Source organism: Eubalaena glacialis, chromosome 10, assembly GCF_028564815.1.
Source record: "Eubalaena glacialis isolate mEubGla1 chromosome 10, mEubGla1.1.hap2.+ XY, whole genome shotgun sequence".
NCBI lineage: Eukaryota > Metazoa > Chordata > Mammalia > Artiodactyla > Balaenidae > Eubalaena > Eubalaena glacialis.
The window spans coordinates 82,843,160-82,859,701 of NC_083725.1; the positions used below are offsets into that span (position 1 = coordinate 82,843,160).

Here is a 16,542-nt window from a genome sequence, read left to right on the forward strand (position 1 = left end):
TTACAGCAAGACAGAGTTTATTGAGCCCATGTTATAGCTGGAGCAACTTGGGCTTAGGGAAGTTGGTATCTCACCCGAGGTCACACAACTAGTCAGGGACAGAATTGGGGTCAGGTTGGAACCAAGAAATCTGACTGGAGAGTTGGTGTGCAGGCAGGATCCCCTCCAGAAGGAGAAAAGGGTACCAACAGGGCGGGTGGGAGAGTGCCTCAGACACATTCAGGGACCTTGGTTTTGCTAAGGGCCTGTCCATCTCATTATATGATAGTAAAAGTAACAGTAATAATAATAATATTGACAAACCTTTTATGGAATAAGTCCTGTCTATGGGGCAGGCACTGTGCTGGGGTCTTTCACATAATTTCAATAACTCCACAAGACAAAGATTATAGACCTTGTTTTATTTTTTAAATTTCAAAGGTTTTGCATGCTCTTCACTAACATTTAAAACAATATAGAAGCATATATTAAAAACAAATATTCCTCTTCACATCTCTTCTGTTCCTACTCCCTGCTGAATAAGCACTCATAACAGCTAGGTGTGAATCCTGCAAGATCATTTTCCATAAGACAGACAGACAGACACACACACATTTTGTTTAGTTTCTATGAATAGAATCCCGCAATTTGCTTTTATCACTTAGTATATTTTGGACATTATCTCATATAGTCAGTAAATTTTTCTTCTTCTTTTTGTAGAATTCCACAGAAAAGATGTACTCTAGTTTGTTTTGTTATTCGTCATGGATGGACATTTCGGTTGTTGTCAATATTTAAATGCTCAATGAATACTTGTGTGGATGTGTCTCTAGACGCTTAGAAGTAGAATTGCTATAAAAGTTATACGTTTAGAATGTTGTCCAGTGCCTGCAAACTGCCCTCCAAAAAGGCTTACATTACCATCATCAGTGTGTGTAAGACAGTGCCCCTTCCCCTACACCCCTGTCAACACCAGTCATCCCTATTATATGTTCATTCATTCATTCATCAGATACTTTTTGGAGAGTCCCTACATGCTAAACACTGCACCAGGCACCCAAAACAAAACTGAACTTCAGAGAACTGAAGTAAGTTGCCCAGAGTCACAGCTCATATGAAGTAGAAGTGGGTTGAAAACTATTTCAGAGTCTGTGTCCCGCTACCCCATGCCTCTCAGCAGAATCTCTTCTCTCCCTGATTTATTGCACTAACTTATTTCTCCTCAGAGCACATCAGATTTCAGCTTCTCTGTGATTGTAGAAAACGTAAACTGCTACAGCTCTGGCATCATCTGCAGGAAATTTATTTCCATCAACGTTGGGAACTCACTCATCATCTTCGATGACGACTCAGGAAATCCCGTAAGGCCTGGTGCAGGTGAAGGTTGTATGGACAATTTGCCAGTTAATAGGGGGCAGAAGAGAGCTAAGGACTGGTTTCCTTACCACAGCACTTTCTCTTGGAGCCACTGAGTCCGCAGCCCAGATTGAATTCCTTGGCCACCGCCAGGAGCCCAGAGCTCAATGTCAGGGCATGAGGGAGGCAGAGGAATTGGTGAACTCCTGGGGCCGGGCAGTGACTTGTAGCCAGGCCCAGCTGACCCAGGTGTTGGGGGACACTCTGGCCTCAGGAATGGCCACCTCTGTCCCCCTAGAGTCCGGAGAGCTTCCTGGATGAGAAACAGGAGGTCCGCACGTGGCGAGCAGGGTTTTTCACGCTGGTGCATTTCCCACGGGAACACATCACTCTCTTATGGGACCAGAGAACCACGGTGCACGTTCAGGCGGGGCCACAATGGCAGGTAGTCACGTGATCAGTCACCCTCACGGGCCCTGTGCTCCTTCCTAGAGCCAAGCCAACCCACTGGGTGTCCTTGCATGAGCTGTACCCTCGCCAAAGAGCCAGGAGCATCATGCCTGCTGTCCTATCTGCCCCACCCGACTCTGGACCCCTTCTCCTCTGACTCCTCTCTCTGCACACTGTGACCCCAGTAGTTGCTTCTGGGCCCACGACAGACTCCTAGGCTCATGGCGACCCCTCTGCCTGTGGCTCACCCTCAGAATGCCTGAAACTTACCATTCTCTCTTTCTTTCAGGGCCAGCTGGCAGGACTCTGTGGGAACTTTGACTTAAAGACCATCAATGAGATGAGGACCCCAGAGAAGTTAGAGTTAACTAACCCCCAGGAGTTTGGTGGCAGTTGGGCTACAGTTGAGGTAAAACCTCTCCAAGCTGGCTCACTCCTCTCACCCAAATGGACCCTGGTCACACTGAGAGAAACTGGCCACAGGTCAGGGGAGAGGGACATTGGTGCAAGGCTGCTCCTGCAACCTCTCTCTCAGCTTCTGACCCAGCATCCTCAGCCCTGGACTCTGTCCTGTGGCCTGAGGACATGCACCATCCCATCTCACACATCAGACCTCGGACCAAGCCCTGGTAGGAGGGCTGAGGCTGGGAAGGAGACAAAGTCTCTGTCCTAGGAGAGATGACCACCTAGTAGGGAAGATGAGTCTTGTTGAAGCATTACCATCTTACCCATCTCTGTGCCCCCGGTGCCTGGCGATAGGTCTGGCACACAGGAGAGACCAAGAGAGACCCGCATGGGTTGAGGCAATTAGAGAAGGCTTCCTGAAGGTGGTGGCACTAGTGTGGCACTTAAAAGATAGACCATATTTGGATGGAGGAATGTATCAGAGAGAGGGAGGACAATATTAGCAGAGGCAGAAATGATGGGGGATGTCTCTGAGGTTTGGGAGATGTCTGAGGCTGCCAAGCTGTGAGCGATGGGGGGAAACATCACTGAGCTGACAGCAGGAGACCTGGGTTCTTGTCTTATTCTTTTACTTAAAAAATTATTTTCTTTTGTTTTTCTTTTGTTTGTTTGTTTTATTATTTGGGGTTCTTGTGTTAGATCATCCAGTGACTTGCTGGGTGACATTGAGTAAGTCCCATCTTCTCTGTGGTCCTCTGTGAAGTGAAGGGGCTGGGAGAGGGATAGTGAATAGATTTCACTTCATGTGACAAATCTGATCAGTCAGATGAGGCTGCCTGGGCAGCTATGTTGAGAAATACCAACACTTGTGTCAGGCTCAGCTGGAAGAACTGTGAGTGATTAGTTATGTCTGCCATGGGTGCTGCATTAGAGAGTGGTGATGTGAGTGTTACATATTTGCCTTTCCTGGACTGAGTGATCTTAGGTTCCTAGTTCTCTGTTGGGGAGTAGGTGGAGATAAGCCTATGTAGACTGGTGTCAGGGGAGCAGTTAGTCATGGCCTGGAGCTAAATGTAATCCTGAGGTGGGGCAAGGCTGTTCTCACAGCCTCAGAAAAGTATGCTCTAACCTATTCCGTTTTAGAGAAGCTGAGTGGGTGACTAACCTTTATTGCTTCCTTCCTCTCACCCCTCACTGTCATTTCTCTCTCAATAATCCCCTTGGGCATACCCTGCGGGGCTCTAGTGACAGTGTAGGCCGGGGGAGGAGGTTCAGCAGACATCAGGGAAATCTGTATTAGTTTCCTATGGCTGTGTAACACCATAACTGCAGACTTAGCAGTATCCAACCACACACGTGTATTATCTCACAGTTTCTGTGGGTCAGGAGTCAGGGCACAGCTTGATTCGGTTCTCTGCATACAGTATCACAGGCTGCAGCCAAGGTGTCAGCCAGGGCTGGGCTCTCATCTGAAGGTTCGACTGGAGAGGGATCTGCTTCTCTGACCACTCATGTGTTGACAGCCATTCCTTGTAGTCATAGAACTGAGAGCTTTAGTTTTTTTGCAAGCTGTTGGCCCAGGACGACCCTCAGCTCCTAGAGACCACCCACCATTCCTGCCACGTGCCATTCACAGCCAGCAAGGGAGAGACTCCAGCCAGATGGGCTCTGCACTCTTATGTAACATGATAATGCAGTCACTGGCACATAACCACATTCCATGTGTCACCTTTGCTGTCTTTTGTCGACTTGTCAGTTTGGTCCCTCCCACATTCAAGGGCAGGGGATTATACAAGGATATGAACACAGGAGGCCAGGATCAAGGGAGCCACTCTAAGAGTCTGTCCACCACATCAGGCAACAGGCATTTGAGGGGTACGGAGATTAACAGTGCTGCTTTTGCCCCCTCAGTGCCCAGACACCCTCGACCCCCGAGACACATGTGTCCTGAATCCTCTCCGAGAACCCTTTGCCAAAAAGGAGTGCAGCATCCTGCTCAGCGAGGTGTTTGAGACCTGCCACCCCGTGGTGAGTGGACTCCAGGCTTGGCTGCTCCTGGGCCCCCTTCCCACCTCCCTGGAATCCCTTCTGCTCTCAGACCCTCCATGCCTTGGAGAGACACCTCAGGCCCAGAGGAAAGATTCACCTCTGCCATTCCCTTGCCTCTGGTCTCCTCGGATGAGTCTGCCCTGTTTCCCTGAGACAGACACAGTCAAACAGCTTCTGTGCCCTTTTCAAGCCCATCTCAATCTGGCTTTTCCTCCCAATCAGAAAGTTCTTCTGAATGGTGAACACAGACCCCTCATGCTGTGGCATCAGCCCTCAGTGGAGACAGAGGAGAGCTGGTGCTCAGCTCTGCATGGCCCCCTCCAGGGCCTCGAAGGCTGCCGTCAGATGGGCTTTGGCTGTCTCTGGCCCTGGCTGGGGGTTCACACCACACGTCTGTTTCTCAGCCACACCCTAAGCTCCTGGATCCAATAGCCTAGGCCCGGGGAAGGAGAAAGCTTAGTTCTCAAAAGCAGGGTCTACCTGGGTCATGGAGTTAATGTTTCCCTCTCAGCTGCCTGCCTTTCTTCCCTCACCCCACATGGGCAGCTCGCCCCATCCTGTGGTCCCTTCACATTTATGCTGCTCCCTGAGGCTGAGTGGCATCAGCCCAGAAGCTGAAGAGCTAACATTCAGGGTCTGTCCTCTGACATCTGACTTCTGACCTCCTCTAGGTCGATGTCACTTGGTTTTACTCAAACTGCCTGACAGACACATGTGGGTGCAGCCGGGGCGGTGACTGTGAGTGCTTCTGTGCCAGCGTGTCTGCCTATGCCCACCAGTGCTGCCAGCATGGGGTGGCCGTCGATTGGAGGACCCCGCGCCTTTGCCGTGAGTGTCCAGACCAGTCATCCGAGGGGGAGAGTGGGGCCCCTTCTGTGGGCAGGCCTGTGGGGTCCCATCACTCTGGCTTGTGCTTATCATTCATTGAATTCTTATAACTACCCTGTGAAGTAGGACTGTTTATTCCTGTTTTACAGTTGGAGAAATGGGCTAGAAAGAGAGAGATTAAGTAACATGCTCAAGGTCACACAGGTTGGTGGAGGAGCCAGGGCTCATCTCCATTGCATATGGTCTGGCTGCAAACCTATGCTCTTAGCCACTTTACCAGAGGAGTCAGAAGCCCTGGGTTCCAGACCCAGAGCTGCCATTTGCAAGCTGTGTGACCTCAAACAAGTCCCCCAACCTCTCTGGGGCTCCATTTTCTCATCTGAAAAATAGGAATAGACCTGTCCCACCAGGTTTATTGTGAGGGTCAAACGAGATAGTGAATATGAAAGCCCTTTGTCAGGTGAGACTCATGGGGCCCGTCAGAGGCACCACAAGATAGCAGTTTTTCTGGAGCACTGGTGGTCTGCAAATGCTTTTGGTTGCACACTCCTGTCAAGTAAAAACATTGTGAGCACACATACATGCATATATATATATATATATATATACACACACACATACACACATACACATAGATGCATGTACGTATATATGTACTATTAGTGTAAATGTATGTCATAAAATAGATACAAAAGTAAATATTTAAAAGATGAAATAAAATTCATAGAAATTTAAATGATTAATTAATTGATTATTATTTGTTTCTGCATACCAAAGATCTTCCTGGTGCAAGACACCTCACTTTGGGGTGCAGTGGTTATTATACAGGTGCTGGGGCCACACTGTCTGGGTTCAGACTCCAGTTCCACCAAGCAGGGTGACCTGGGGCATGTTCCTTACACTCTGACTAGTAATTGAGGGTTAAGAGAGCTGTACCTTCCTTGCAGGGAGCTGTGAGATTTACATGAGAAAATGCAGGTAAAGCACTTGGCACCGTGCTTGTGCTAGAGCCGAGGTTGCTGTCATTTTTCGTGGGGACATGGGTGCTGGCACGAGAGCTCCAGGCAGGATGACCTCAGGAAGAAGATGGAGCAGAATCTGCCTTTGGCTTCCTTTATCTTTGCCCATTTTACCGTGAGCCTCTTGCATCACAGAAGCCTTGGGTCCTCATGCAGTCTGCTTCTCCTTCTACTTCTCTGATAAAAATCCTTCAGGAAGGAGAAGGGAACACACGTTTACTGAGAATCTACTGTGTACCAGGCCCTGTGCCTTCTGTGCATTAACTCACTTAATATTCAGGCCTAGGGTGAAGCAAGTGAGGCCAGTTCCTGGAGCACAAGATTTAAGGGGGTACCAAAAAAGGCAATATTTTAAGGCAATATTAAAAAAAATCAAAACTAATGCAAAAACATCTCTGATGAACAAAATATCACAATTTTAAGTAATGACAGCCTCAATATTATTGATTTTTCCTTTTGCCTTAGGCTCCAGTATGGCTCAGCAAGGTGCTGTCACTGATCTTGTCTATTTTAAAATTTTGATATTTTGTTCATCGTGGATATTTTGCATTAATTTTGCAATTAAAAATTGCATTAAAATATTACATATCCTGATTACTGAGATTTTTGAGGTCCCCTTAAATTTTGCACCTGAGGTGAGCACCTGCCTTACACCAGTACAAGCCTCACAAGTCTATGGGGCAGATACTAGCGGTAGTCCCCGTCCTAGAGAGGAGGGCACTAAATTTCAGAGAGGTTGAGAAACTTGTCTCAGTATGCACAGCTGATGAGTGAGAGAGATGGGATTTCAGTCCAGGTTTGCGGGTCTCTAGAGAGCTGGCTCTTGACGACTTCTCTGGGCAACCTCCCATTAACCTGGTACACACTTGAAACCAGATACTTGGAGATCTTTTAATTTTCGAGTTCAATCTTCTGAGTCCACAAGTGAGGAAAAGCACATACTTACCCATAGCCACATGGTGGGTCAGTCTACTGATTCCTGGTGCTCTTTCCAGAGGGCAATGCCAAATGCAAAGGAATAGTGTTCATCATGGGGATTGGGGGTGTGGGGTGGAGTTGGTAGCTCTCTTCAGACCATGCCTGTGAGTGAGGGAGACTCCTCCTCAGCCTTTGTCCCAGATCTGCTGGGTCAACTGGCTTCTTATGGTCTTGCTCCTGGCTTCAGGTGCCCCCTGCAAAGTCCCCAGCTTATCCCAATGGACTAAGGAATCCATGGCCTATGTGCCAGGGGAACAAGCTGTGGTGCTGCTCTGCGCCACTAGGGGGCGTATGGAGCACATACTTGGAGGAGCTTATCAAAACCTGATGGAGACTGCACCCAGGGGCCTGAAAAAGGCTTGGATTCTGGAGGCCCTGGGTCCCTTCCTACTCAAGGCTGTTGAAAGACCGACTTCTATCTTGTGCTTGCATTCCTCCAGGACCTTCCACAACATTTCCGATTGGAGCTTCCGTTCCTTGGTTCAATTCTTGCCCTTTGAGGTCACGCAAAACATACCCTTCTGTCCCAGCATTCATTCATTCATTCATTTGGTACATGCTGAATGCCTACTCTGGACCAGGCTTTGAGCTTTGTGTTAGGGGTACAGAGAGGGAGCCATTGTATTTCCTACACCTTAAGACATCTGGATCTAATGACCATGTCTGAATCTTGGAGTTTGGGAGACAGGCCAGGTCCAGCCCTTGGGGAAGGAGAGAGAGCTGGGATGGGGCTTTGGCCCTGCACATCTGTTCCAGGCTTCTCAAGAAGTCTCTGTTCTCTCTCTTTCAGCATATGACTGTGACTTCTTTAACAAAGGTAAGCTCATCCTCCCCAGGAGGAGCCTTGAAAGCTGGGGCACTGCCATCCCTGCCCTGGGGCCACAACAGCAGCAGCCATCCTGAGGCCCTGCTGGCCCTGGAGGAGCAGTGACATGGGGCAGGAAGACTCCGTCATGACAGAGCCCTGACAGTGCAGGGCCCAGGGATGCCCCGGAACTCTGTCTCCAGCAGCTCCTGCAGCCTCTGTCCAGAACCCAGGCCAGGCTAGCTTCCCGGGGATGTGCTCATGCGGGGCAGCTTCACCAGGAAGTGAAAACCCCATTTGCACCAATGTGCTGCCCCATAGCTTTCATAATCTAGCTCATCAGGCCCACAGGACATTGTCTTGGGTTTCCTGAAGTTTTGAGTTGGCAAAGGCAAATGCAAACTGCTCTTCCTTTGCTGGGGCAAAACTTACAGTCTGGCACAGCCTGTCAGATTCATCTTTAAGTTTAGCCGGTGTTGCAGGGCACCAGGATATGCTCCAAGTTCTGCATTAACCAGGTCATGACTAAAGACCCCAGGGAGGTTAATGACCAGTGTTAGAATCAATGAGTCAGTTTAATCACTGGGGTTGGGTGGGATTGGAGGGCTGCCCAGGAGTAGTTTTCAGCGCTGATCTTTGTGCGGTGGGGCCAGGTTGGCAGAATTAGATACTCATCAAGTCCTTGGTGCCGTTCACCTTTGACTTCTGAGGTCCCCTCTGCCCCCGCTTCCAGGCACCATCCTGCCAGGAGCAGGCTGTACGGGTAAAGGCCCAAGGTTCCGTCCTCAGATAACTGCATTATCAGATTTGGTTTGAGAAACGTCCTCTGGCGAGAGTATAGTGGGTGAAATAGTGGGGGGACTGACTAGAGAGAAAAGGATGCCAGTTTGGCGGTCCGTGAGATGAGGGCTGGACCAGGTACAACATGGTCATTCACAGTGCCTGCAGTCCCACCAAAATGTTAGCCTCAAGGGGCTCCTGATGGTCCAGACCTTTAACCCCTGAAGGCAGGAATCTGCAATGGGAGGATTGCAGTCCCTGTACAGGCGGGGTCTGTCTGACACCAGGCAAGACATTTCAGCAAGACAGCTCTGAGCAGAGTTTTCTCCCTTCTGTGGCATTTTGGGTGGCAGTAACTGGCAAAGGACAAGCTGTTTCTAGCATCCTGCACCCGCCCACCCACCCACCCACCCATTCTTACTCTGCTCTTCTACCAACATTTTCTTTGGTCCAGGCCTTTGCCGGGTGCTGGGGATTCACCAGTTCATGAGACCTGTCCCAGTGGTGCTCTGGAGCCGGCCCACCCTGGCTTTCTAGAACCCACTGTGTGTTCTTCACTCCACATTCAGTCGGTAGCTTGAAGTTGACCACTGGTGGGAGTATTTATTCATGGAAATCAGCAAACATTACCAAATGGGGTTTTGTTTGTTTGTTCATTTTGTGAGAGCTGATTGTTAAGCTAGCACAGCACTGCCTGTGTCCTGTCTGGTAGGGAAGACAGACGTGGACCCCCGATCGAGACCCTCCTCATAAGAGCTGGGATCAGCATGAGCCATGCTCCGAGACCGCTGGAGCACAGGGGAGGGAGGACGCTTGCGTGTGGTGGGAGAGGGTGCCGGGAGAGCTTCACCAAGAAGGTGACATTTGAGCTGGGCCCCAGAGATTGAGGAGGCGTTGGCCCCGGGCACAGAACCGGGAGGACTGCGCTGAGTGGGTGGGACAGCGTGAGTGAGATAGGAGGTAGGACACCACACAGCTCTTACAAGGAAGAGCGAGAGAAATTCAGTGTGGCAGGGGCCGGGGTTGGGGCGTGAAGGGCCCCTGAATCAAGCTGGGCTCTTGGAGTCTATGCTGAGGACACAGGGGAGCCACTGAGGAGTCGCCGAAGGGAGTGTGGCTAGGAAGGTGACTCTGGAGGGCGGGGCACACCAGCGGCTGGGAGGTCAGTTATGAGGCTGTTGCAGTGGTCTAGGAATCCCATGCCCCTGTCCAGCTTACTGACAACCGACCACCGCAGGAACCCAAGAGACACAGAGGTGACACGTGTTTGAAATAAATAGATAAACACTAATGCTGAGCCCAAGCCTTCCTGGCCTTTACCCTTCAGACCTCAGGTGGGCAGAGACCAGGTCTGGCATCTTCTCCCAGAGGCGACTCTGAATAGCGCAGCAGCTGGAATGGTAGAGTCTTACGCAGGGGGAAAGGCCCATGGAGAGACATTTGGGAGGCCCAGATGCCCCCCAGGGGTGGCCTTGTTTCCAGGCTTCCTGTGAAGTGATTTAGGTGCTGTGCAGAGGGTCAGTTCCCATCAGGGGCTGGCAGCCTGGGGCTCCTGTCCCTTCCTTTTCATGGAAATCAAGGTCCCCGGGGCCTGGGGTGAGGGACGTGACCAAGAGGAGCTCTTTAGCATCCTCTCTCTTCCCGCTTCTGGCAGGGCTGGGCAGGTAGGGATGGGAGGCGGGCAAAGGCCCAGGGCGGCAGGGCTTATGACTGGGCCCCCTCTCTCCAGCACTAGGTAAGGGCCCCTACCAGCTGGCCAGCTTGGCAGCCAGCGGTGCCCTGGTGGCCATGAAGGTGGCAGGCGGTGCCATAGTCCTAGTGAGAGCAGAGGATGTGGCGCCGGGGGACATTGTGAACTTCCTGCTGACGGCTGCCCTGTACAAGGCCAAGGCCCACGGTAAGGCCCACCCTCTGGCCCCACTCCAGCCCTTGGTGGAGGGAAGCAGGTGCTGGAGGAGGGGAGGATGCTACGATCCTAAGCCAGCTATAGTAGCTGGAGAAATGTGGGGCTCCAACAGGCACCACTTTCCCAGTGGAGACAGGGTTCTGGGTCAGGCTCTTAGTCTCTTTCAAGAAATACCTTCTATCTTTTTCTTGAAAAAACCAGCGAGGCCAAGGTCCAGATGTACCTTTGGACCTTGCTTCACACAGCAGCTGTATTCCAGAAAAGCTGGGCGGCAATAACTACTACTTCCCATCCCTCCCCCTAAATCTCCTTCTTATTCTCCCTCTTCCTACCCCCCTCCCCACTTCTTCTCTCTATTTTTAAGACTAGATAGACTGTAAATACCAGAGGGGAACTGGCTGATATATTAACTCCAGTGGGACCTTCTCCTGTGAATGGAGGAGTGAGCTCTTGATTTGCTCAGGTTATGTTCCTGAGTTCTGGGCTGGTGGGTTACACAGACTGAGGCACACATGGAACCAGCCAGCCTCCTGGGTCTCAGACTGCCAGCAGACCTAAAGGGCTTAGCTGTAGTGGGCACCATCTTCTCTTCAGAGTCCAGTAGTGCCTGAGGGGTGGCAGGACCTTGCCCGGTGGGGAGTGACCGCCGGTGGTGTTTGTGTTGGGCCCTGGGCCAGCCAAGGCCTCAGTTCACCAGTGCTAGGAAGCCTTCTCTTCTGTGGCCATTTGTGTGTGTCCCAGTGTGTGGTCACTGTGATCACTGATCAGGGTTTCTCCCCGCAAATCCTGTTGGTCCCATCTAGTTAGTATCTCCCTAATCACAGGGATGGTCCATGAAGCCAATCCCAGCATCGCCCGGAATCTTGAACCAAGACACATCTCAGAGAGTTCATTCCAACCTAAGAATTTAAGTTCTCAGATTCTCAGGTCTGCGGTTTATCTAGTTATGAGGATCGTCCTCTCTTTCTCTCTCTCTCTTCTTCCCCTCTTCCTCCACTTCCTCTCTCCTTGCCTTCCTCCCTTTCATTGAGCCCTGTTCCCATGCCAGGCACCAAGCTGGGCACTGGGGAATCAGTGGCATCAGAGACACGACCCCTGCCCACCAGAAGTCCACAATCCCATCCAGGGGACAGACAGGTCAAAGGCAGTTACAATGCCTGTGGGAAGGAGGAGCCCCTAACTCAGTCTTGGGGAGTCAGGAGAGGCTTCTTAGAATAAGTGTTGTCCCCTGAAGGGTTGAAAGGAGCCAGGAAGGAACTTGTAAGCCAAGCTCAGTAGGTGGATCTTTATCCTGAGGGCAGTGGGGAGCCCTGGAAGGGCTTTAAGGAGGGGAGGGACACCCCAGGCACAGTTAAGGGGGATGTTCATGGTGGGGTGAGCCGGGAGTAGGTGCCAGGAGGAATCACGTCACTGCACGAGGAAACCTGGGAGTGAGGAGCCAAGGACTGGGCCACAGGAGGGCCAGGAGCATCCCCACTGCCCCAAAAGAGAACACTTCCTCCCTAGACATTCCCGACCCCCAGATCTGTGTGGTCCTGCTTGAAGAAGGAAGGGTGTCTTATAACCTTCCAGATGTAATGGACCATCTGCTTAGTGGGAATTTTCTGTTCTCCATTCAGTATTTTAGACCAGTAAGTAAGGTCTAGTCTAGAGGGGGTGTTGATTTTCCAGTGGTTTTATGGCATGTTAAGCAAACCCTAGAGTAGCCTGGCCCTGGAGAATGTCACTGTGGATGGGATGCCCAGAGGCTGTGAAGGCCAGCCTCCATCTCAGACCTGGGTCTCCTGGGCAGCTGGGGGCAGGGCCCAGTGAGGACCCAGGCTCCCACTCCCACCCCATCCTGTGTTCCTTCCCTGTGCTGTGCCCAGAGTACTGGACAGCAGAAGAGAACATACCTTCCAGGTAAGATCTGGGGTGGCTACGTGGGGGAGGTGTCCCTTGAATTTGTCCTTGAAGGATGTGTAAGATTGTGATGGGAAGAAATGGAGAGCAGAAGATGTCGCGGAGAGGAGGATTCAGCAGTCATTTAGGCCTGAGCCTCTCACTCTCATGGTCTTGATGTCCTATAGGATGTACTAAAGGGACACAAGCCACAACCTGGTACATCTTCCTGGAGTATCAATTTTACTTAAAGATTTTTGGAAGAGGTTACTGATTTATTATTAATAATATCTCACTCTTCTGTAGCACCTACTGTGTGCTGGGCACTGTTTTAAGTGCTTCATATATAATAACTCATTTAACCCTCACAACAATCTTAGGAGGTAGGTGTTATTATTTTCCCAATTTACAGATGTGAGAACTGAGGCCCTGAGAGGTTAGGTAACTTACCCAAGGGGACATCACTTGCAAGTGACAGCAACCAGCCTTTTGGCAGGCTCCTCCCAAACAGAGAGATTAAAAGAGAAATAAAATTTAGAAAATGGAAGGTGAAAATCATTTGATTATTTAAGGTAAAACACAAGACTTTGTATAGTCAGTCCTCTATCCGCGGTTCCACATCTACGAATTCAACCAATCGCGGGTGGAATTTCAGATGGAAACCTACGAATACGGATGGATGACTGTACTGGGCCATTTTATGTAAAGGACTTGAGCATCCTTGGATTTTGGTACCGAGGGGTGTACCAAGGAACAGCTATACCTCTAGGTCTGGCTTTCAGCCTCTCCCCTGTTAGGAGGACTTCAAGACAAATGGTTGAGAACCTTGATTTAGGCCAACTCCAGTCTTCACAAACGAGAAAGCCGAGACCCAGAGAGGGGAAGTGAGTTGCCTGAGGTCACCCAGCGAGGGACTCAGCACTCTACCCCCCTGGGCTGCCCCATGCTCACTCCTGGATCCCATCCCTGGGACAGGCCTGCACAGTGGTTAAGAGCCTGCACAGTGGTTAACAGCCTGGGCTCCAATCCTGCCTCCTTTTTCCACCGTCAGTGTGACTCTAGGCCTCACCTCCCTCATCTGTAAAATGGGGATAACAATGTCATCACCTTCTAACCTGTTATAGAATTCGCTTGTTCATTATGTTTACTCCCCACCCACCACCCGCTACTTGAATGTCAGCTCCATGAGGACAGGGGTTTTGTCGTTTTGTCCCCTATTGTGTCCCCAGTGCCTGGAACAGTGCCTGGCACCTGGTGGGGGCCTCAGCAATATTAGCTGCTGAATGAATGAATTCACCACCTCACAGGGCTCTCTTGGAATTTAATAAAAGCTGCAGGTAGAGAGCTTGCTTAGCATTGTGCCTGGCACAGAGTTAAGTCCTGATCAATAGCAGTTGTTATTGACATTAATAATTAATCCTGCCCCCAGTTACCTCATTTCTTCTCACAGCTGCCCAGGGAGGTCTAACAGGAACTCTGTGCAATATCTCCTGGGGCCACGGGGTGGAGTGGTGATGGGGGAGGGGGAGACACACCAGGCCCTGTGCTGGGCCTTTCACACACCGTTCGTCCCTCACAGCCTGGAGGCGTGAATTCACTTGCCCGCAGCACAGCCAGCCGTGGCGGGCCGGGACTCCAGACACCTGCTTGTGCATTTGGGCCCCGACCCTGCAGGGCCCTGTGCGGGTGGTGGGGGGCAGGGGAGATCCACCCAGCAGCGTGGAGATAAGAGAGAGGACAGCAGAGCCCAGCTCTTAGGCCTCTGGGCAGGCCCCTTCCCATCTCTGGGGCAGTTTCCCTGCCGTGGGTTGGGCTCAGCCTCAGGTCCCCCAGCTCTGACCCTCTGGGATTCTGTGAGGAGCGGGACCAAGAAAACTGACAAATCAGCAAACCCCAGCTGGTCTAGTACGTCCCATAGAACAGAACTCCACCAGGGCAGCCGTTTCTGTCTGTCCTACTGACTGCTGTATCCCTAGCATCTAGACTAGCACATGGTACACGGAGGGGCCTCAAAGATGTTTGCAGGAGGGAGGGAAGGTGGAGAGAGGGAAAGAAGGAGGAAGAAAGGAAGGAGGGAACGGAAGGAAGGAGAGAGGGAGGGAGGGAGGAGGGGATAGTTCAGTCACCTCCCCAAGGCTCTGCAGTTGGGGCTTTAACCCCCCACCTTCCCTCCCTTGGGTAGAGGTGGTGTGTGCCGAGGAGCAGCCAGCAGGCAGAGGTGGGTGGGCTGAGGGGAGGCGGGCAGCCTTGGAGGAGCAGGGCCCAGTCCTGAATCGCTGAGACTGCAGACGGTGCCTGGGTGTCTGCCCCCTCCCCGCATCCAGATCTCTCTCTGCTGACCTTACCCTCGTGGCTCTTTGCAGACCCAGATGTGATATCCCTGGAGGCAGCGGACAGACCCAACTTCTTCCTCCACGTCATGGCCAACGGGTCTCTGGAGCTGGCCAAGTGGCAGGCCAGCGATGCCTTCCACCGCCATGCCTCCTTCTCGCTGCACCGGGGGACGTGGCGTGCGGGCCTGGTGGCCCTGGAGTCCCTGGCAGAGCCAGGGGCCTTCCTTTACGTGTTGGGCCCAGTGCTGGCCCTCCGGCTGTATGAGCACAGGGAGGCCTTCCGCCGGGGCACGCTGTTCCGCCTTCTGGGTAGGTGTCCACCCTGCATCGCCCTCGACTCCTCAGCCCCTTACTCAGCTTCCCTCCCACCTCATCCTTCCAGTTGCCCCCAGGAGACGAGATCCTCACTCTCCTGGCACAGGGAAGCCACATGGGTGCCACCCCTGAGATGGGAGGGGGCCCGGCCTCCTTGTTGGTGGCCTAGGGAGCCTTGGGCAGTGTGACTTGGGGCCCAGCCAGCTTCCTGGGTCCTGCCTACTCCCACAGGCCATTTACAAGGTCTAAAAATAGGGCGGCCTTTGTGGAAGCGAGAAAAGTGATCATTGTGGCCGCAGCTTGCACAGCCCGCAGGCTCAGGTTTCTTGCTGATGGGGGCACATGCCTGCCCTGTGAGGTCAAAGACTGCCCACTGGGGCACAGCCTGAGGAGGCCACAGCCCCCCTGACCTCCATGAGAGGCCCAAGACCCTGGGCGGTGATGGGGCAGCTTCTTGCCCTTTCCAGCTGAGACCAATGGGTTCCAGGGCTTTGCCATCTCCCGGCCAGGTGGGTCAGCCCCAAAAGTAGTTGTTCTCTGCCTAAACCCTGGAGACAGTGATCACAATTTCCTTACTGCTCCAGGCTGGCCTCTCTGTCCTGCACGTGCACATGTATGTTTGTGCCTGTGAGGGCACCCGTGCTGTATGAATGGATCCATTTACACGTACACATGTGTAAATATGTCCCCAGTCAGCCTTTCATTTATCATCCCCCACCTCTCCCAGCCCAGGGCTGGGCCAGCTCACTCTCACATTCAGCGGTCACCTATCAAGTCCACCAGTGAACCCCACCCAGGACAGATTCATCACTGGCTATGATGGCGGGACTTGTGTCCCTTGCTGGAAGACACCGGGGCAGAGTGGAACTTGTGTCCCTTGCTGGAAGACACCCAGGCTCTGAAGGGAGACAGCCTTGGGTTCGAATCCTGACCCCGGTCCTTGGCACTTGGAGGAGCCCCAGCCCCCCTCTCCCTGACCCTGTTTCTTCATCTGTGCAACGGGGATATTTGCCTCAGAAGGTTGTTGTGAAGATTGACTGTATCTCCCGGGCTTTGCTCTGGGCCTGGCTCATAGTAGGTGCTCCCCAGATGTAAGTTCCTAGTTCTGTTCTCAAGGATCTTATAAAAGCAGGCTTCTTCACGGTCAGCAGCAGTTTGGGGACTGGGGATGGGGCTTCGTTAGGATGGGGCTGCCTGGGTGGGATTGCTCCCTCCAGCCTGCTGGGGAGCTTGCCCACACCTCCCAGCTGAGGCCGTGGTTTCAGAGACTGATCACTCATGCCAACATGGTCTGGGGTCTTGTCTGCCTAGAAGCCCCCCATGGGCTCCAGACTTTCCCTGAGGATCCTTCATTTGTCAAGGCACTGGCCACAAGGCCTTTTTTGAGGAAATCTCCTTTGGGAAAGTTTAATATTCCCAGCATCTTCTGTGCTCAGTTTCCTCATCTGTAAAATGGGG

General features: G+C 52.0%; 1 protein-coding gene across 1 annotated transcript in view; it reads left to right on the forward strand.

Moving 5' to 3' along the window:
• Window positions 1-16,542, forward strand: part of OTOG (otogelin) — an 85,132-nt gene that overhangs the window by 43,426 nt on the left and 25,164 nt on the right. Inside the window, exons 26-33 of the mRNA XM_061203095.1 lie at window positions 1,206-1,340; window positions 1,634-1,780; window positions 2,075-2,194; window positions 4,102-4,218; window positions 4,911-5,067; window positions 7,855-7,881; window positions 10,379-10,546; window positions 14,800-15,078. Coding sequence (XP_061059078.1) covers window positions 1,206-1,340; window positions 1,634-1,780; window positions 2,075-2,194; window positions 4,102-4,218; window positions 4,911-5,067; window positions 7,855-7,881; window positions 10,379-10,546; window positions 14,800-15,078 — 1,150 coding nt within the window. The remainder of the gene's footprint in view (window positions 1-1,205; window positions 1,341-1,633; window positions 1,781-2,074; window positions 2,195-4,101; window positions 4,219-4,910; window positions 5,068-7,854; window positions 7,882-10,378; window positions 10,547-14,799; window positions 15,079-16,542) is intronic.